This window comes from Aedes albopictus, chromosome 3 (assembly GCF_035046485.1).
Source record: "Aedes albopictus strain Foshan chromosome 3, AalbF5, whole genome shotgun sequence".
In the NCBI taxonomy this organism is placed as follows: domain Eukaryota; kingdom Metazoa; phylum Arthropoda; class Insecta; order Diptera; family Culicidae; genus Aedes; species Aedes albopictus.
The window spans coordinates 276,472,055-276,495,161 of NC_085138.1; the positions used below are offsets into that span (position 1 = coordinate 276,472,055).

Genomic DNA, 23,107 nt, shown 5'->3' on the forward strand with positions numbered 1-23,107 from the left:
CCTACCCTAGGAGCACACATGTCATATAAGAGTAACGGCAGCGCAAGTTGTGGAGAAGCAAATATGTCATAATTTGTGTACAATATAATTACATCAAACTAACTTTTATGCAAACAAAACTGCCGCAACTCCTATATGGCATGAGCGTTAACTTGCTTCCTTCTGGAATATCATCAGAAGAAGCTCCTACAGGCTTTGTACAAAATTTTGTGAATTTATTCCTGCAATAATCTTAGAGAAAACTCATGGTCCTGGAAGAATTTCCAATGGAAATCTCAGAGGAAGTCCCACCGGAGCAAGCTCTGGTAGATTTTCCGGAAGAACTCCTAAAGAGATTCCAAGAAAAACTTCTGCGAATACCCCAGAAGAAACTTTTAGAAGTATGCCATAAAACTTTTATGAAGTGGCGGGCAAAAAATTCCTACAATCAATAACTTCGTGGTGTTGAAAAAACGTGGGGCCCATATAGCCGAGGCGGTAAACGCACGGGTATTCAGCATGACCATGCTGAGGGTGACGGGTTCGATTCCCGATCGGTCCAGGATCTTTTCGTAAAGGAAATTTCCTTGACTTCCTTGGGCATAGACTATCTTCGTGCCTGCCACACGGTATACGCATGCAAAATGGTCATTGGCAGAGGAGGCTCTCAGTTAATAACTGTGGAAGTGCTCATAGGACACTAAGCTGAGAAGCAGGCTTTGTCCCAATGAGGACGTTACGCCAAGAAGAGAGAGAGAGAGAGAGATGATTCCCAAAATGAACGTTCTAAAGAATGCCCAAAAAAGAACTCGTGAGGGATACCCAGAAGGAACTTCAGGAGAATACCCAGAAAGAACTGGAGATTTCTAAAATGAGCTTCTGAAGAATTTAAAAAAAAAACTCGTGGAGGATTCTCGGAAGGTACCCTTAGAGAATGCCTAGTGAGAAATCCTGGAGAATTTGTGAAGGCAATTCTAGAATGAATCCTGTTGCAGCTCCTGAATGAATCCAAGAACGTATTTATGGAAAAAAAAGTCCAGAAGAAACTCCTGCAGGAACCCAAGAAAACCTTTTGCAGGAATTCAAAAATTACTGTTGGAGAAATCCCAGAAGAAATTCCCGGAGAAATTTCTGTACGAATCTGACACATTCTACCGTGACGTAACAACGTTTTGACGCATTCGTAGTCAGATTTTCCACTATAACTCATGAAAACGAGCGTAAACCGCAAAATATTTTTTCATATTCAGATTCCTTGTAAAATTTCTGATATATTTGTCCTATTGAACATTTAGTTTGCATCAGAAAAACGTGTTCAAAATGCGTATTTGTAGCGTCACGTTACAACGCGCTAGAATCCGACCCTCTCTAGCGCGCTACGCTTACAAAATCTGCTCGGATTTTTATGATATTTTATTTTTTTTTCCACCATTGAAATTTATTGGTTTTTTCTTCAATTCAATGGAATAAAACATTTAAATTTCGGATTTTTTTGTTGAATAATCGACTTTGACATTTCGTGACGTTACAACGCCCGTTCAGTTTCAAACAGGGTTCTGCTCGCGTTGTAACGCCACGAAAATGCACATCATGTTAGAATCAGAATAATCAGCCAAATTTACCTGAATTTGTGAATATATCATTGCATTATCTTCACTGCTTCAAGAGGAACTTTATTCTATTGAAAATCCGTTTTGTGATAAATGGCTCGGAGGGCCAAGTTATTGCTATCAATAGTATGAATACTCCTTCATGAAGGTTAATGACACCGGCACCCATCTATGATTTAGTATCACCCATATTCTTCTAGTTTTGTTCCACAGTCTAGCGCGCTGAGATCCATTATTTTGCACCGCCAGATATTTAAATTTTTCAGCATATAACTCATCACACCGTCGAGATAAGGCACATTCTACCGTGACGTTACAACGTTTCTACGCATTCGTAGTCAGATTTTTCATTATTATTCATAAAAACGACTGTAAACCTCAAAATATTTTATCATATTCAGATTCCTTGTAAAATTTCCGATATGTTTGTTTATTTAGTAACATTTAGTTTTCATTAGAAAAACTTGTTTAAAATGCGTATTTGTAGCGTGACGTTACAACGCACTAGAATTCGACCCCCTCTACCGCGCAACCAAGATCTTGAAAAATTTTAAACTGAAAATTTCTCCCACCATTGAAATTTATTGGTTAGTTCTTCAATGCAGTGAAATAATACATATACATTTCGGATTCGTTTTTGGATAATCGACTTTTACATTTCGTGACGTTACAACGCCCGTTCAGTTTCAAACAGGGTACTGCTCGCGTTGTAATGTCACGAAAATGCACATCATTTTTGAATCAGAATAATCAGACAAAATTGCCCGAATTTGTGAATATATTATTGCACTATTTTTACTGCTCCAAGAGCAACTTTATTCTATTGAAAATCCGTTTTGTGATAAATGGCTTGGAGAGCCAAGTTATTGCTATCAGCAGTATGAAAACTCCTTCATGAAGGTTAATGGTACCCATCTTCAGCCTAGTACCACCAATATTCATCAAATATTGTCCCAAAGACTAAACCGTTGATATTCATTACTTCGCACCGCCAGATATTTAGATTTTGCAGCATAAAACTTATCACGCCGTCGAATTAAACATTTTTTCAATAATTTATGCAATGTCATTGATTCAATTGAAAACGCTTTAAGATGTGCGAGCAGTTATTGAACCAAAGACATAGGGTATCGCGCTACTTGGGCGGTGGTTTTCTTCGTCTGTTATTTTCGTCTGTTTTCCACTGTAACTCGGTCAATTTTGAACCGATTGACTTGAAATTTTGTACACGGGTAGATACTATACCTATCTCACCGCATTCCAAGAATTGTGTCAATTGGTTCAAGATTGACTGAGTTATAGTGGAAAACAGACGAATATAGAAGTCACCGCCCAAGTAGCGCGATTCCCTACCTGAGGATCTGCATACCACTTAGGGGCATCAATTTCTGTCATTCCAGAGACAAATAGACCTAATTCTGACAAAAAAAAGTTGTTTGATAAGTCAAAAACTGTGAGATTCAGACACACTGATTAGTTGAGAAACTATTTTTTGGTTAAATCTTTGGGCACTTTATAAGAAGTTACAACATTTTGAATATTTTTAGAATAAATATAAAGTGTATTATTTTTCAAAATTTCAACTACCACTAGTCAATTAGAAACTTGAACCAAACGGCTTTTGAACTGAATTTTTTTGACAAGATAAACAACTTTTCCAAAGACATCAACATTCTAAAAGTCTAAAGTCTAAGTAATTAGAGTCCCGAGATATATGAGTTTCAGTTTCGTAGGTGTTACGTCTGTTAGTCGGTGATTCTTGTTGTATCAAAAATAGATGTAACACTGACGTAATATCCATCCCATATATTTCAAGATCCTAACTATTGAGACAGTTGGTGTCCTCGACAAAATTGTTTTGCTGGTCAAGAACTTTCAATTGATGGGCCGTATCTGGCCGTATGATTTCAAATCCTTCCACTAGGAGGCGCTAGACGGCATTAACCTTTTTTAGTTTTACTTATCTCAGGATCGCGATTAATGGGAAAGATGGTTGCTTCATTAAAGTTGTTTGGTAGATCACTAGGCTTTCAGTTCAATAGCCGTATGGTATTAATTTCTGCCACACAGTGGTGGTAGTTGCAAATTTTCAAAAGCATGCCAATTTTATTAATTACCCACATTCAACAAGCAGTAACTTTTTATAAAATATATCAAAAATTCTCAAATTTTGAGTGATAGTTCCTCATCTTGTTATCTGTAATTTCTACAATTTTGGACTTGATTGGTTAGCTCTACACAAAGATGGAGCGCTTTAAGCAGAATCACATTTTTGACTGTGTTCTATAACCTCTTATATCTAAGGAATAAGTGAATCAAATTAAATTAAAATTTGAGAGTTAAGAATTATTTATTGATATTTGATTACAATTTGATTTGAATACAATACATATGTCCAAAGTGAAAAAAGTTCCAGCTTGTAGAATACTTTATAAGAAATTCTAATCCCTTGCCTGCTTTTGCAAAATGGAAATTAACGTCTTCTAGTGGCAGAATCTCGCATCTATTGGTAAATCAACTGCAAGTCCTTTACTTACCAAACAACTTTGCCGAAGAAATCGTATTTCTATGTAAAAGGGATCCTGAGATGTATGAAATTTAAAATTTGTAGGTTCTCTAGCGCCGCCTGTTGGTGGAACTTTAAATCAAACTATCCATCAACTGTAAGTCTTTGACCAACTTAATAACTTAGTAATTTTGTCAGTGTTTCATCCGTTGGCCACTCATATCACAGAAATTTTCGGTTTGAGTGGTATTAGATTACGATTAAAAATATTTATAATATCGCAGTACAATTTCATCGTAGATTTTGGCCTAACACCATCTCCCCCGTCCTTCAAAAATCTACGTAGTTTATTAACCGGCAATAGTACGCAATTTATAAACGAAATCTTGAAAAAGAGCTCATACACAACGAGAACGAAACTGTTTTGAATATAGAACTACATTTGTCCAATTCAGAAGCCGTCCAATCCAGAAAGATTTGGTCTTTTCCACAGAACTTTTTTTTCGTGACGTTACAACGCAAACTTCAACCAGGTGAAACTCCGGCTTCCGTGAACCGATTTCCTTTTTTTTAGTCTCATTTGAAAGATCTTTTCGAGTACAAAGAGCATACAAAATTTCATGTTTGTAACGTTTTCCATATTTGAATAAAATTTAAAAATGTGGATTTTTCGTGACGTTACAACGCAATAAAAACCCATACTATGATCAGCCATATTTCAGAGTTGTAAAGTCTTCCGATTAAAAATCTTTTTATGCTAAAAAATCTACATACATTTATCTACAAATGATGGAAGACTTTTGAAAAATCAGTGTGTTGGTGTTTAAAATACGATAGTTTGGATGAAAAGTGTGCCTAAAAGACTTTCAATCGCGATTTTAATGTTAATCTTAATCGTCGTTCAATTTATATTTATTGTCACACTAATATCATGTCGAATACATTTTTGGATGACAAAAGTAATGTAGATGAAAATGTCACATATGCCAGAACTCAACTTTGAAAAATTGGTATTGATGATACGGGGCCCGTAGAATGTGTCATCTCCATATTTACTTGAGGTTATTTTTTGGGCATTTTAGTCTTTGGAGCGCAAACCCAGAAGGTTTTCCTGTAAGAATTCCAGAAAAGGAATTTTCAAAAGGATCTTTAGGGTAAAATCTATAATGAAGAAATTCCAGAAACGAACCGTTGAAAACCCCAAGGATCAATAAATCGTTGCGGTGTTAAAACAACGTCTCATGGAATTCCAATAGATATCTAAACGGAACCGTATGACATTACCCATACCCATTACCCCAACCGTATAACGGAACGTCATACATACCCATAAGTCTCAGTGATATTGTTGGAGGAATCTTAGAAGAAACCCTTCTGATTTAAGAGATTGCATATTAAAATCTCAAAAGAATTCCTACCCAAGCAACACACATGTCATATAAGAGTAACGGCAGCACAAGTTGTGGAGAAGGAAATATGACATAATTGTTGTACAATGAAATAATTACATCAAATTAACTATTATGCAACCAAAACTTGCGCTGCCGCAACTTCTATATGGCATCTGCGTTAACTTGCGTACTTCTGGAAAATCATCAGAAGAAGCTCCTACAAGCTTTGTACAAAATTTTGTGAATTTATTCCTGCAACAATCTCAAAGAAAATTCAAGGATCAATTCCTGGAAGAATTTCAAATGGAAATCTCAGAGGAAGTCCACCGGAGCAAGTTCTGGTAGATATTCCGGAAGAACTCTTGGAGAGATTCCAAGAAAAATTTCTGCGAAAACCCCAGAAAAAAAAACTTTTAGAAGTATGCCATAAGATTTTCATGAAGTGACGGGCAAAGAAAGTCCTACAATCAATAACTTCGTGGTGTTGAAAAAACACCAGTTCAACATTGGCAAGACAAGATCCTGCGGGCACGTATTTAGAAAAGAAAGGAAAAAGCAAACGTTATTTTGACTGGCTAAAACGGGTCCTCTTGTTCAGTGTCAATAATTAGGGATGGAATACGTCCAAGTAATACTTTAAGTTTCGTTTTCCGAGGGCGCATTCCTTTCAGGATTTAATCAGTTTTTTTCCAGGATTTACTGGATAAATTTATCCGGATGTTCCTGTGAACAATTCTAAAAGAGTTCCTCTAGGAATGTCTTCTACAGTTCTTCACGAGATATCTGTATCAATTCATCCGTTAATTTTTGTGCTAGAGGGTTCCCCAGAATTCCTCGCGGAATTTCTACCGGAACTATTAAATACATTTCTCAGGGATAAATCCTAAAACATCATCCCAATTCATTCTGGGGTATCTTACAGAGATTACAGATTTTCACTGAGTTTCACCCAAGGCTTCTGCCAGAAGACCTCTCACGTTTTTTTCAGGAGTTCTACCAGTGATTTTTCCTGGAGATTCTCCCGAAGTGTCAACAAGAGAATTTCATTTATAGTTTCTCACAGGATTTTCCGCGATTTCTTCCGGAATCCATCGAGGGTTGTTTCCAGATTTTCTTTCCAAAATTGTTTTCTTAGATTTTTTCCCGGGATTTCAACAAGTTTCTTCCTGGTGATTATCCTGAAAATTTTACCGAGTTCCTCGCGGAGTTAGACCCGGATTTTCTTCCGAGGGTTTTTCTTCAAATTATTTTCTGAATATTTGGAATATCTTCTCAGAATTCTACTACCACCTCTTTTGGTAGTTACAAGTAAGAATTACAAAGAAACCTCTAAAAAGGGAGGGTTTTAGGATGTCCAGGAATGCTTGTAGAAAATCAAATAAACATGCTGAAAGAAGAATAAAATTGGGTCGATTTTGAAACTCCATGCATCAGCGTTTTTCAGTGTCCAAAATGGGACCTTCTGTCTCGTAACCTTTATTGAATTTCGAAGCTACTGTCTGCGTTCAGAAATCTATTCTGAAATAATGAGTTTTCAATCATTCTGGTTAAAATTATAGATTTTCCTTGTGTTCTGAAAAAGAGTTCAAGTTTTTGCTTGCAGTTTGTATAGTTATATTTCTAAAAATGTTTGAAACATCAAAACTCTGTAAAAAATAACGAAGTTTCAATAACAAACCACCGAACTAACAATCACTCATTTAACAGGCACCATTATGACGAATTAATTCAGCATAATGTTGAATAACATTTGAATTATTTTCACGTACAACCTATGTTCGGGTTTTGTTTTGTTTGTCGAGTTGTGTAGTATTGCATGGAGTTAGGCAGATGAAATTTGGATCCCAATGGCTTACGTAATGGAAATACGTACTGGTGGATCGCCAAATTGTTTTACAATGAAAAGTGGGTTGCAAGCTGAAAAGGTTTTAGAACCCCTTTATGGGATGAACAATTGGTGAACAATTTTGCCTCTAACCCCCTCAATAACGTTCGGAATTTCTGGAAAAACATGAGAGGATTACTTCTCAGATTTCTACTGGCACTTCTCTTGGAAAATCCTTAAATTTTCCTTGAAATCCTCGAATGAGGTATTATGGTTAGAAAAACGGGAATAATCTCTAAATGAATCCGGGAGACATCCCGGTTGTAATTCCGAGCGAAATTTTGAAAAATATATAAGGAAACTCGGAACAGTTCTTGCAAATTTCCTTGAAGAAATGCTGAAACTAGTATCACGAGGATTTCCTAAAGGGATTGTTACATTATTCCACGATGAATTTCGGTAAAGAAATAGAGAGGAATGTTTTTCTTGAAGAAATTTTAAGGGCCATGGAAGGATTCCGTATTGAAATTTAGTAAGAATTCCCTGAGCAGTTCTGGGTGGAGTCTCGAAATGATTTAGGGGAGGAATCTAAGAAAGAGGGTTTAAGGGTGTATAATGTATATCCAGGAATGCTGGAAGAAAAACAAGCAAACACGCTGAAAACATTGCAATGAGGAATATAAATAAATAAATCCTTAGAGGAATTCAGAAAAATAAATCGAATAGATTTATACACAAATCCCTTAACGAATCACTAGATGAAATCTAAATCCTTGAAGAATTCTTGGGATCATTGGCCTCCTCCAGGATTCCAGGAAAGTATTCAGTTTACTATTTTCGGTTACTCTAGAGACGACTAGTTTTACCTTTTTTATTGATGCAGTATTAACAGAAAGCTATGATACCGTCAAATGGGGTAACTTGCAACACTTTTCGACTTTGAAGCAATATCATTGAAAATCTAAACATTTGAAACATCCTGTGAAGCATCGTGTACGCTAATTACCCCGAGTAGAATACTATGCAGCACTTGGTTTACCAAAATACTTTGCCAACTAATCAGGAGGTGCGAAATACATGCTTGTTGCAAGTTTCCCCATCTGTGGGGTAACTTGCAACATAGGACATGAAGCTAAGTTAGCTATCTTTCAACAGCACTAACAATCTAGTATTTAGTCGTATTATAAATTTTTGATGTTATGCATGTAACATACCATGAAAAGATGTACACTAGTCAATTGACATCTATTTTTTCATGAAAGGATTGATAGTTATTGCAAGCGAGAGTATATCGTTTAGCAGCAGGTCTCATGTCCCTCAAACACAAAATATATATGATTCTCGAGAGTTAGCACTCATTACAAAATGTCAACAATGATTATTGTCATTTCTTGAAAAGGTAGAGTGAGTCATCTTCAAGTAGCTTTCAGTTTGAAGTGGTGTTTGGCAATTTCAGCTAAATTAACATGATTGAAACACACCTATTCTACTTTGTAAATGTCAAACTCGCTAATGTGGGTATTAAACTGAAACAATTTACTCCATCTAGATTCAGAATTGATGTTGGTGATTGCTTTACAGCGTTCAGAAACAAAAATTGAACTTTTAACATGATGAAACATGAATGAAACTTCAAAATGTGGTATTTCCTAACAATGTTTGAAGGTCACGTGCAAAAAATGTAAAAAATGAATTATCATTTGAAAATGAACGCGTTACGTAATCAATAAATGATCCATTTCGGTTATTTCTGTCAAATATATAGTGAAATGAAGATAAATAATAGAAGGTTTCGTCAAATTCAACTGTTGCAAGTTAGCCCATAGTGGTTGTCGAATATAACAATGATTTGTTGCATTACCTTGTCGATAAGTTTAGCAAACTTTTATCGTTTAGCTAAGCTTACTATTAGGTACCCTAACTGCAAGCAAGGTCATCAGACTTATCGCACCTACCATAAGGGAGAGGTCAAGCACGATTTTCATACTTGTTTTTAAGGCATGAAAGGAGCAATCCGTTTTAACAGTGTAGCTAAACCATAAACAAATAAACAAAGCTAATTTTTATACTAAATCGATCTTTGATACACATAATCTCTATAACCGAAATAGTAGGGCATACTAGTTTTCATTATTATAAGAAAATGCTTCACATTTAGTGTATGTCATCGTGTTGCAAGTTACACCGCTGGCGCTGTTGCAAGTAACCCCGTTTGACGGTACATGATAAATTTGCATCGGTCCTTCATCACCAGTACGTACGAATATGAAAATGAGTCGCTATTAGGCACGGCCTAATGTAATCCACTATATCATACTGTTGTGTGACTATAACTATAACTATGACTATAACATGCCATCGTGAATGCCACTATCGAATCACTTTATACTGATGATGGTGTATTGTACAACTTCAATCAGAGTTCTCGAATTGTGTAACATTGCCCTAATTCAGTTCGTAATATGATTCTTGTAATTTGGTTAGCGGAAATCCTACTGTTAAAATATTTAATTCAAAAAGTATACTTACATATTCTTTGACATTTTTGGTCCTGACTGCTTTGTACGATGCATAGGCGGGGTACAGCGTGCCGAAGAGTAATCTAAAACCGGGAAACAGAATGTTGGAGCCGAGCGTTCGCGGACAGATGAAGATTGCGACAAGTGAGCACAGGCCCATTCCGGTGACGGACATTCGAGGGAATGGAATTTTCGACAGCATCTGAAGAATGGCCCCGAATCGTGATAATGAGCTAGCCACTTGCTCCTTACTGATGGGAAGCGGCTCATCCTGGTACTCTTCGACCGTCGAATCGTACACACCCCCACCGTAATCAGATTCGTTCAACGATGATAGCGAATCATTGTAGCGCGTGCGAAATCTAACATTCGGCGGTACACTTTCAACACTATCGTAGAACACTGCTGAGTCGTTCAGGTAAACGTGCCGCTCTCGACCGTTCGCAGCTGAAGGGATACGCCTTCTAACGTACAGCTCTTCGTCTGGCTCCGGCGCTGCCATTCTGCTATTTTTAGGATAGTTCCGTACCTCAAACTTATTAATTAGACTACTAACATTGTTGTCCACGTAATATCTTCTGCTCATGACGAACGGTTTTCATTTGTTAACTTGCAGATCAATATCACATTGGTATCACACTCTTCGAAGCATCACACTTGAACCGTCTTCCGTGACGATTTCACAAGCGCACAGAAAGCGTATGGAAGCGCAAGCAGGAAAATTTATTGATCTATTCCATCCGAAAACACAAGCCGGAATCACGAGTCGTGAATTTGTCCCGTGCACGATTCTCACTCACGAACGGCAGCAACGACAGTGAAAACCAACGTGAACAACAGCAACTTCTATAGTACCGTTGCACTGCTGCACGGTTGCACTTTGGTCTGACGACGGCAACCGACAACAACGCCAGAGGCTATAGACACCAAGTGCAGAGAACACACACTCACTCTCGATCCGTTCCGTAGTCCCATTTCCCTTCGATTTCCCAAAGGTTTAGCGCTGGTGGATAGGTTGGGTTCGAATTTTCATCGTTTATTTGTGCAACAAGTCACGAAATGCGATCATCTGCGTTTTTTCGTCTCCGGCGACAGCACGCTGCATAGACGAGCTGAAGAAACATTCCTTCCTTTGGCTGAGGGAGGCTGCTAGTTGGTGGTAAGAAATGCACACATCACATCAGTTTTTCTTTCAGTTGGAAAGTGAGCAAGACAAGACACATGTGTGAACCGTCGTCGTCGACGTCGGGTGGAGCTGTTAAAACTAATTTTAGAAGCTAAACAAAAGAAGCGTTGCGATTTTCGCGCAACAACGAACGGTTCGTGCCGTGCATTTTGGCCGAGGCAATGATCGATTCAAATCAACCATAATAGCGGATGATTTGTGGGTGGGAGCAAGCCAGAGTTTGTTGAGGAAACTAATGCACTTTGATTGAGCAAGTCATGTCGGAAAGGTTTTCCTTGTAGGCTTGATATCCCCCATGCATATGGGGGAGCTGGGAAAATAATGATCGAAGACTAGGGCGATTCGAAAATTGTTGAATGCTACCCAAATATTCAACAGTCTCGAACAATTCTATTATAAACCGAATGTTAATTATTCCCGCTTAATGTAGATTTTTGGTGCCCCAATAATGCCCAAATATGATTATTTCAAGATCATTACAGTTCTTGTTTCGCTGATGACACGAAAACTACACTACCAAAAATAATTTTAGGAAATGGCTGTTACTTGCTTTGACGCAAACCCTCATAACAGGTGTCACAGTCACCAATTCACAACAGCTGGAAGTATTTATCTAACTGTTTGGCATTGTTCAAAATTAGTCTTTTATTTATTTATATTTCATTGATATACTTATAAACATGCTATATTTCATTCTGCGTTTAGGGTATTTAGCCAATCATGGACCCTTAACCTATAGTGTACCCCTATTAATTATTCTCAAATTTCTGGCTCAAATCTGCTTCTACCGGTAAACTTCCACCGGAAGACCATGGCTCATAGTCAGAGCCGTAGCGTGGTCCCATGGTACCCTTGGCAAGCATCCAAATTGGCGCCCCACGACGATTGAACATTGTTAACTTGCAAAAATGTGGTCATTCATTTTCATCTTTCAAAATGTCTTTAGCTGCACTGCCCATATTCGCATAGTCGATGTAAGCGCCAGTGTACTTTTCAACATGCTTTTGGAATTTTAACAATGAATAAATATAAAGTTCGAGATTTTTTCCGCGTTGACATCTAACTAAGCGTTAGACCTTTTTATCTTTTTAATAAAACTGGTTACAAATATGCACACGCGTTAGATATTAGCTTTTGTACGGTGGTATTGCCAATGGTGGTTACATCGACTATGCGAATATGGGCAGTGCATTATGGTGTTTCGAAGAAACTAAATTCCCTCGTTTTTTTTTTTACTTTCTTAGAGTGTTTTTCACTTAATAGAGTTTCAGTGGTTTTCAGGGATCCTCAAACAATCTATTTAACAATATTTGGACTCAAACGATTCGAATTGGTTTTCCCAGAAGGTTTCTTCTGAAGTTTTATCGAAATATTTCCCAGAAAATCTGTAAGAAATTTTTCAGTAAACATTAGACGAATCGTAAACAAGGAGAAAACCAATAATATTTTATTTTTCAATTTTTTTTTTCGTGAATTTTAACTAATGCTAATTCTTTACGCACAAGAAATACCAGGAGGTAATCCTGAAGAAATTTATGTATAAGTATTTGTTAAAATCTCTGGAGAAAATCATGAATAAAATAATGCTAGAATCTCTGGATGAATTGCTGCAGGAATATCCGGAAGAATAGCTGATGAAAATCTGGGAGAGATTTCAGCAAGAATTTCTAATGGAATTCATGGATAAAATCTTGCAGGAAGTCCTGGAGCAGTTCCTGAAGAAATGCCGGAAGGAATGCCTGTAAAAAATGTGGAGAACCATTAGAAGAATTTCTGAAATAAGATTTTTTGAGGGAATCCATGAAAAGGTTTCTTGAGGAATCTCTGTCTGGAGGATTTCCTAAAGAAATATCTAGAAGGTTTTTTTTTGAAAAAATCCTGGAGGAATTCAAGGAAGGATTAAAAAAAAAAGCTTTGGAGAAATTTTGAATATTTATTTCTTAAGATCTTCCAACGCAATACCTGGAAAAAAATCTGAAAAAAATCTAAATTTATGGTTTTTTGGAGGAATTTGTGAAAATCAAAAGTTTTCTAGCAGAAATTCATGGAGCTATCTTGTAGCTATATGTAGGAATTTGTAGAAGACTTTCTGAAGGAAACTGGTCGAATTTCTAAAATAATCTATGTATGATATTCTAAAAACAATCCTGAAAAAATTTCTGAAGAAATTCTCGGAGACATTTTTGAAGGAATCTAGGGATATATAAAGTAATCTCTGCAGGATTTTCTACAGGGATGCTTAATCCTAATCCGTAATCCTTAAAGATATTTTTGCAGAAATCTCTATAAGAATTTATGAAGGAAACTTGGGAAAATTTCTTGAGAAATTCATTGAAGATGTTCCAGAAGCAACCCAGGAAAAAATAGTGAAATGCGTATTGAGAAATAAAACGTTTAACTCCTTGAAGAATTTTGGAAGGAATCAGTGAATGAATTTCTGAAGATATCCTTGAAGAAAATTATATCTGAATGTTTTTGGAAAGAATAGAGAGTATGGAAAATTATCAAATAAAATCCTTCAAGAAAGATCCGGAAGAACCCTTTGAACAATTTCTGAATTGACTTCCAGATAACTTCGTGAAAGCTCCCTGGAGGAATTTCAATTTTTCTTCGTGAAATTTCATGAGAAATCTCCAGAAGAATTCTTGATTTGATTTTTAAAGGATTCATGAAGAAGCTTCCATTTTTTTCGAAGAAATCCCCAAAAGAAATAAAAAAATGATGAAACAAAACTAGTAAGAAATTCAGAAGAAAGACCTGGTAAAATGTATTGAGAATTCCTAGGATATTTAATTTGTTCTGAGGAATTATGAACTGAAAAGAGCATCATCTGAATATTTTCCATTTAAAATAAATTTTGTCAAAATATTTCAATGAATGCGACGAATGCCCTCGGAAGTAACTTCTAGAGAATGTTTAGGAATAATCAGAAAGGAACTTTCACTAGAACTTCGAAAGCATATTGATTTTGCTTTACTCATTGAAATAACAAACTAAAATAGTTTCTCAAAATAATATAGTAGGCAGTGAATCAAAATTCAACCGTCGCGCAACAATAACGACAATGTCGCAACCTGAATTTGTTGCGACATTCTACCCAATGCGACATACGTTTGTCCCAACTTGAACAGAATAAGACAAAGATCGTGCACCACGAGTTTAGAGATTTTTAAGGCTTGCATTATGATTTTCGAGCGGGAATTTCGAGTCGGTAAACACTGCAACGCTGCTGAAGATGTATCATCAAAAAGTTTCGATTTTGGGTTGGTAATAATTGATTATTCACGAGTTGAAAAGTACGCAACAAATTCAGGCTCCGTTTTGTTTGTTTTATCTGGTACCAGTTGGGATAAAGAGTAATCGCCGCGTCTCCTTTGTTGCTTGTGTTGTGCCTCTTTTCTCTGACAATTCTCTTCACTGATAGTAGGTAAATTTCCTGGTAACATCGTGTTAAATATTCAAAATAAGCAAAACAAAATTTGAATTTTTGAGAAATCGGAAGAACGTAAAAAACACATGATCAGTCTTAGATACTTCAAACAGTGAAATCTTAATAACATACATCCTTTTCGCTTTTAACCCTAGGGCTTTTGGCACCCTTCTTAGGCTGGCGCCCTTGACGGGGGCCCACCTCGCCAACCGCACGCTACGGCTCTGCTCATATTCCAAGACAGAAGTTCCATGTGTCGAAACTAGGCTGGAAAGCGCTAATTTGATTATTTAAGCAAATTTGTAAATGTAAACAAGTCTAGGGGACAACAGTTAATTAAAAAAAGATAGGAAATATATAGAACTTGTTGCCCTACCGTTGGTAATGACAATTCAATAGGACACCATCGGTGAAGTACTAGAATTGAAGTAATGAGCTGTATTTTTGTATGGTGAGAAGATCAATTCTCCGTTTCTGCAATGAAATAGTTCGAAAAGCGTGGGTATTATGAATTCCTAGCCTAATTTAACCCTCCTTTGGCATTAGGGGCTGTTCATAAACCACGTAGACCAAATTTTGGCCATGTCAGACCACCCCCCCTCCCCCCTCGTAGACTTTTGTTCATACAAAAAATTTGAAATTTGTATGGAGCGTAGACTTTGGCCAGACCCCCCCCCTCCCCCCAAAAAGTCCACGTGGTTTATGAACGGCCCCTTAGGGTCATTTTTTACCTAAACCGTACACTATGTCAGCGAGCTGCTGCCAACGTGATGTGTGGCTTCGTGGTCGTGCGGCTTGTGTCACCAAGCATTTAGTCGCATCGTGCTAGGGGCGCGGGTTCGATTCCCGCCGCAGCTGTCAGGAAAAGTTTTCGGCTGTGCCACTGGGCGTTGCATGCTAGTCCGTTGTCTAGTGTCGTGCTTCCTTCAAAGAGCGAATAGCTCACTGGAAGTACTAAACGTGTCCGTGTCTTTTTTTTTTAAAGGAAGGTCAATGCTGTTTGAGCAAAACTTTGGGTAACCGTGTTGTTGTTTTCTACATTTCTTGAAACTTAAACAACACAATCACCCAAAGTTTTGCTCAAACAACACCAAGGAATCATAATACCCACGCCTTTTTCACTATTACATTGCAGAAACGGAGAATTGACCTTCTCACCATACAAAAATTCAGATCATTACTTCAATTCTAGTACTTCACCGATGGTGTCCTATTGAGAAATTATGATCTTGTACCGACTTTTCGAACCCTCTAAGCAGAATACCCTCTTTGAATGAGTGTAATCAGTTTCGTACCTTTTAATTCCGCCCTATGTTGCTTATCCTTTGACAAAGGATAAGCAACATAGGGCGGAATTAAAAGGTACGAAACTGATTACACTCATTCAAAGAGAAATTATGATTTTTTTACGATCAGAGCAAACTTCAGCTACTAAGGGATCCACTATTGGTAAAATATCCTATGATCCATTTGATGAACACTCGTATAATACAAACTGTTCACTTCAATCAGCTTGGCTGTCATAATATTTTTGACACATACAATAATCTGTTATTATAACCAACAAATCACTAACGATTGCCTCAGTAAATGTACAGTAAATTGACGAATTCCATAAGCGTTTTAGAGACGTTCACAACATTTCAGAATTCAAGGAATTTCAAAGGAAAGTTTTTGAGGAGATTCTGGGGTGTTTCAACACGTCTAAAAAGAACTCGACAACACAAACACAAATGTATCACAACAAGTTGACTTGTAATGATCTAAGAAAACGCCATAGCTAAAGCTCACCATTTTGAACGGACAGTTAAACAGTGTCCGTGATCAGTGGTGAAAACGTAGAAAATTAGTAGGAAACTAAAACCACCCACAAATGCAGGCCAACATAATTCTACACCCAACAGACGTTCCCAACACACCACTCTATCTCACGCTCAGATACACGCTAAATATGTACGACAAGCCAATACACGATATATGTTCACAAACGTAAACGAAAGATCCAAGTATGAACAATTTTGATCAGATGTCGAGCAAAAAAAGGAATAAAAACCCTTTTTCAGTTTCACCTAGAAGAAGGCTGCCAAACACAGCCGAAACATCGGGCAGTTAGCAAGCTACCGTTTGAAATCTTGAGACTGAATAGCCGAAAACTCCGAGTATCAGAATCTACCAGTCGAAAACCACAGTAAAATTCTATGTTATTTTTTTTTGCTTTTAGTTACAGTTTAAGCTTCTGTGAGTCTGCAGCAAATGCTAGGGGTAGACTGTTTTATAAGATTACTTTATTTATCGGTGAGTTACGTCACTTAAGCGCATTCGCATAGGCAAACTTATATCAAACTTATTTCAAAATTTAAACCCTACAAACCCTGCTCAACGAAATGTATACCCTAATGTGCACAATATTCTGCAAAACTTAGCATTACAAGAGTAACTCAACATTTGCATGCCTTTCCTTCCAACGAAATTGATCAATCGGTACAAGCCGTATGAACTAATCCGTAAGATAAATAGGGTATCGGGATGCTTCGTTGGCATAGCCCCCTCGTTCGGCCTATCTCAACATTAACCAAAAACTCAAACAAACACGCATAACTGGATATCGGAAAAGCTATACGGCAAACAACTGTAACATTTCGTTTCAATTTTAGAACTTTTGAGCATTAAAAATGAATGAAAATTTCACTTTGTTTAGCTTTTGTAGACGCCATGATTCTTCGGCTTAGTGGGTAGTCTATACACATGATCATAAATGGCATGATTCTGGAACATTTCGAACTGACTTTTCAATAACTGAACATTTGATGCGACGGTCAAAGACGCTATTTTGAACTTGTATATTTGTTTTCAACGAATAATAAATATTTTACAAGTTGAATGTGGGCCGAATATTGAGGACATTTTTTTCACTATGTACCCAAATCTTGGCCCATCAGTAAAGTGACGTCAACAACACCGATAAAGTGACGTCAACAACATTGCTTGCGTAAGAACCAGAAAGAACGAACAGGAAGAAAGATTTTGTGTACGATGACTGTAAAATTATAACACAATAATAGGGTTGCGTTGTTTTCGTTAATAAATTAAGAAAGAACTTAAGTTTAAGTAATTTATTTACAGTTTTTTGAAAATTTGGCTCCAAAAATGTAATGTACAAGTAAGATTGGTGAACAAACAGAGATAATACTTCAGCAGAAATATTGAAAAAATTAGATAATAAGTGGTTCTAGTGCATGGAAAGCAATAGGCCAACGTTGTATCCACTAATAGGCCAATTTTTGTACCATAGACCAACGTTGCATACCATCGCATCGAGTCTTTTCAACTTAATAAAGTAAATTCTTGAATATTTACGTTAGTTTACTTCCAATTGGGGAAACATGCATTACCTTGAGTGTGTAATAGGGTCAACATATTATTTCTAGTGCTATTAATTCATGAGTTATGGTCAAAATTGTCAATGCGACTTGCAAATTAGGCCAAGGAATGGTACATATACCCTATGTTGACCGAATTTTAAACACTGACCGCACGTACATCAATCTCCATTCCTCAATCACTTCTTGCTCCACCGACCGATTCAGGCACAAATGCAAAAAACCTGTCTGCCACATTTTGTACCCAAGATGTAACAGCTATATTTAAATAGCATTTGTACGTTCTTTATTCCGTTCGCAATGTAAGATGCCGCTTGTATCTATTCACTGGCGTTTCCTGCCGTCCCACAACGAAGGAGATCACGCTTCAGTTTTCATTATTATTACTACAACAAATGTTCACCGCCGGGTGACGACACGAATCGCGTAGCTTTAAGCGGGGTTTATTTTTATCCGGCCACATCTAGGACTGCCACTTGACACACGACCGAAGAAACTTGCGGCTCAATCAATAGTAAACTTTCATGGATTGATTCTAGTTTATCTCTAGCTGATCAAGTTCGATGCACCACATTGCCAAACTATTTAAAACGCACATTCCACACTTAAGCAGTACAAGCACCCTTGCAAAAACGAAATCTTCAGAAGCAAATGAAAACTGTAGCCAGAAAAAAAATCACAAGCGCACGATCGGACGCTTCTCGACTGGGGCGAAATACGCAGAACAAATTCGAACGAACGCGAGTCAACGACTGACTCGATCTCGAACGAATTTTTCCGACAAGGGTGAGAAAGTTAGAACACTCGATCATGTGTGGAAAGTGCCTAAAGGGATCAAATGGTGTTGAGAAACGACGGTGGTATGTAATGGTAATAAAAAATCTCGAAATCTGAGCGCGAGTTTCCCCCGTGAGTGTTTATTTTTCAAGAGAGTTGGGTTTTCCACGTGATGTAACCCTCGAAAGGTCGTACAAGGAAATGAGAGAATGTTCAGAATAAGCTATAATATCGTGAGGAGCTATACTTTATGGCAGTTTTTTTTTCCTTGTACAAAGTATTAATTTCGCTGAAAAACTAAGAAAGCCCAGAAGGAACTCACGAGGAATACAAAAAAAATCTGTAGGGATTTCAGAAAATAATCTTGGAAGAATTCCCGTAGGAAACTCTGCAGAATCGGAGGAATTCCTGTACGAGTTTCGGAAGAAACATCTTGATGAATGTTTTGATTAAAACCCTAATTGATTTTTCTTAACACATATCCGCCCAGCGTCCTATTTATAGGACAGATGACCCGAACGCCCAGCGTCCTATAAATAGGACAGTCGTTTTGATGTGAATATCTCCAGAATTATGCAAAATTTTAGAATACTTTGTTCAGAGAAGATGTCTCCACACCCATACCTTGCTCATAGTGGACAATATAGTTTGTGACTGGTTTACTAGGTGGCGTAAACGATGCTGCAAAGAATACATATTGCCACGATGTACGTATGTATATATGTATGCCGGAACATAGGCATAACCATGGGCATAACTCTGGAATGCATCAAGAAATTTCAATCAAATTTGGCATACACATTTCTTAGGATGTGGGGGTGGTATCAGGGGTATTTTAATTCAAGATGGCGGCTTAGGTTCCAAGATGGCGATCAAAACCCCAGAATATATGCTTTTTAACGGCAATGCTGCTTCGGATAATATGCAATATGGGTTTCTATCGATCGGGCTTCATAAGTAGAACTCAAAAATGAATATCCGACGCCATTTTGAAATCCAAGATGGCGGCCATGGAATGGTAGTTTCATCTATAATACCATGCAATATGGGTATCTATCAATCGGGCTTGATGAGTAGAACTCAAAAATCGATATTTGACGCCATTTTGAAATCCAAGATGGCGGACCATATCCAAGATGGCGGCCACGGAATGAAAGTTTGAGCTATGATACCATGCAATATGAGTATCTATCGATCGGGCTTCATGAGTGGAATTCAAAAATGAATATCTGACGCCATTTAAAATCCAAGATGGTGGACCATATCCAAGATGGCGTCCATGGAATGGTAGTTTGAGCTATGGTACCATGCAATATGGGTATTTATCAATTGGGCTTTATGCGAAAAAGGGTAGAGGGTCATAGTGGATGATGGGGTAGTGGGTAGGGTAAACGGTGGAGCAGACAGTCGGGTCAGAAGGATAGAGTAGAGGGAGTGGAGTAGAAGGTTAGAGTAGAGGATAGGGTAAACGGTGGGGAAGAAGATAGGATAGAGAGTAGAGTTGAGGGTAGGAAAATGGTTAGGGTAGAGAGTAGGGTAGACGGTACAATTATGCACAGTATAGACTAGAGGGTACGATAAAGGATATGGCAGTGGTTATGGTAGAGGATAGGGTAGAGGGTAGGGCAGATGATAGGTTTGAAGGTTATGATAGAGCGTAGGATAGAGGGTTGGAATAGAGGGCAAAGAGGACAGTAAGGTAGAGGCTAGAGAGTAAGGTGAGGAATTGAGATGAGATTAGATAGGCTAAGGTATTTTTCGAGATATCTCCAGGAATTCTTTCCAGGATTTCTTCAGGCATTCCTTTCGAGAATCTTCCCAGGTTTATTCCTGGGAATCCTTCAGATATTGCTTCTGAGATTTCTGTACGGATTGCTCCGGAGTTCTTTTCAGGGATTTTTGCAGAGGTTGCTTTGGAAAATCCTGAAAGGATTTTTTTAGTTATTCTTTTCTAATTTCCTTCAGGGATTTGTGCTGGAATTCCTTCAAAGATTTCTTCCAGAGTTCAGGCTGTGATTCCAGAAGGGATTCGTCCCGAAAAGAAAATATGAAAAATATAGATTTTTTCCGAGATTTTGTTCAGGCAATCCTAGATTATAGAGACATCTTCTATGGTTCTTACAGGAATACCTGCTAAGCTTCTGGCCGGCATTCCTGTCATGATCTCTCAGAAATTTTAACCACCATTCTTTCATGGATTTCTGCTGGAATTACTTCACAGATTCATTTTAGTATAGTTTCAAAGTGTTCTGTCGAAACATATTCAGAGAATCCTAATGAAATTCTTTTTGCGAGCCGGGATCTTCGCTCGGGATTTATACAGCAATTCCTCCCGGTTTTTTTTATGTGAATATTTCATGAATTCCTACAAAGCTTTCAGCTGAGATTACCTCAGAATTCTACCAGATATGCCTCTCAGAATTCCTTCAGTAAATCCACCCGGGATTCCTTCAGGGATTTCTACCGGGAATGTTCTTCCCCCCCAGCGTTATGTTTTCAGACTTTTGTACGTAATTCCAAATTACAATTGGTAGAACGAATAAAATTGATTTTTTGGGTGGTTCATCATTCATGTGGTTCATGTATCCGAAAGACACACTACCTTTTCGATGTTACTTTGATAGTGCCCAGAATTACACCATAAAACCCACACGAATAAAAAATCATGGAGTGAACAAACATAAGTGGAGAAGCCGTGTAGAGTATATCTAGTTGAAATTTTATATCAAAACATAGAATGATGATGAACCTGGGCGTGTTAGTGGAATACCTGTAAGTACGAGACTAGTCTGAAAAGTTTACGTATGGTGAGTGCGTAAAGAGAGTTTGTTGGGTACAGTGTTTTAACGTTTGGTTATGCTACACATAGTGAGCACTCTTTATTTGATTTGCGAAATGTTGAACACTGCAATAGAAACATAAAATTACAAGGGCCATGCATTGCATACTTTTAGGCGTTTGTCGGGTTATATTTCTGCCCCAATTTATAAGTCCTTTTTCTATTATTTTTGAGTGGTTATCATCGCCCTCACTTGTTTAGAGCTGTTTTGTATCCATACGGATCAGAATATAACGATAGCGTAGAAGTTGTGCTGAAATAGAACTCGAGAACATTATCAGATATTGAGGACCTACAATGAAGAATTTTTTTTGGAACTACACCATAGACTTCCATTTTTTTCGTCAAATCATGCTTATTTTATTGGAACTTGACCTTTGATAACAAATTTATTTAAAGATTTAAATTGTGAGACACCTTGGGCGTTAACGGGTTAATGAATTCCGATTCCTGATGCAGCTTATGAAAGTATCCTCAAAGAAGGAATTTAAAAAGGGACATTTGGGTAAATACGAACTTCTGAAGCAATTCCAGGGTTCAGAAACTCTTTCTTCGAAAAATTCCCATCGTTTTCCAAGAGTTACTGACCGACCTGACCGACTGATCAGTTGAAACGCTGGTTCGAACACTTTGGAAACCTTTTTCAAGTGTCGGCCATGCCATCAACACCTCAGCATGATCTGCCAAGGGTTCGACACATTACCCGTGACAACACCGAAGCTTTATCAGTGCAGGAGATAGAAACAGCCATCCGTAGCATGAAATCGAATAGAGCCCCGGTGCACCGCGGTGGCCGATTGCATATTAGCTGACATGCTCAAAGCAGTATCCACACAACTTCTGCATCAATTATTGTGGAATAACCGGCTATTTGTATTCTACCGGTTACCGGTTACTGGTTAAAAATCAACTTGATTGTCAAAAAATGAATGTCGCTGAATAGCTAGTGGCAACGAGGAATAGCGCATACAATAAAAATGTTTAATTTTTTTTTTCAAGTTACTCTTTTTATAAAAAGGCTACTTTGGAGGCCATACTGAAGCGACCGGTAGAATACAAGTAGCCGGTAAATCCACAATACTCTGCAACATATGGGAAACTGCGTCGTTTCCGGTCGACTGCATGCAAGGCGTCTTACTAAAGGTACCCAAAAAAGGTAACTGACTGTATGTGATAATTGACAGGCCATCGTGTTACTCTGTATCGTTCTCAAAGACTTGGTGTTTTTTCGGCTTTTAGTCACAGAAAAAGCGTTGATCATTCTAAATCATTGCCTACGTTTCGATACTGTGGTTGGAATCTTCATCAGGGTTCGATATGAATCAACTTCTGAACCTCGTGTTGATCACACGGAGGATTATCGTTTTCATGAGGGTTGTGTACCTGGGGTCTCCAGTTAGCCTAGTGATTAAGGCTATGGATCGCCAATCCGGAGGCGGCGGGTTCGATTCCCGTTCCAGTCGGGCAAATTTTCTCGACTCCCTGGGCATAGTGTATCATTGTGCTTGCCTCACAATATACAAATTCATGCAATGGCAGGCAAAGGAAGCCCTTCAATTAATAACTGGGGAAGTGCTCAAAGAACACTAAGTTGAAGCGAGGCAGGCCAAGTCCCAGTGGGGACGTAGAGCCATAAAGAAGAAGAAGAAGAAGAAGAGGGTTGTG

General features: G+C 37.8%; 1 protein-coding gene across 9 annotated transcripts in view; it reads right to left on the reverse strand.

Moving 5' to 3' along the window:
- LOC109420404 (receptor expression-enhancing protein 4) overlaps positions 1-23,107 on the reverse strand; it is a 79,453-nt gene that overhangs the window by 34,352 nt on the left and 21,994 nt on the right. For 2 of the 9 annotated variants that reach the window (XM_062860925.1, XM_062860926.1), the window contains exons 1-2: positions 17,987-18,403; positions 9,841-10,408 (exon numbers count right to left, since the gene is read on the reverse strand). In XM_062860925.1, coding sequence (XP_062716909.1) covers positions 9,841-10,408; positions 17,987-18,063 — 645 coding nt within the window. In that variant the 5' untranslated portion in view covers positions 18,064-18,403. The other 7 variants (XM_062860930.1, XM_062860929.1, XM_062860927.1 and 4 more) reach the window with 7 other exon arrangements.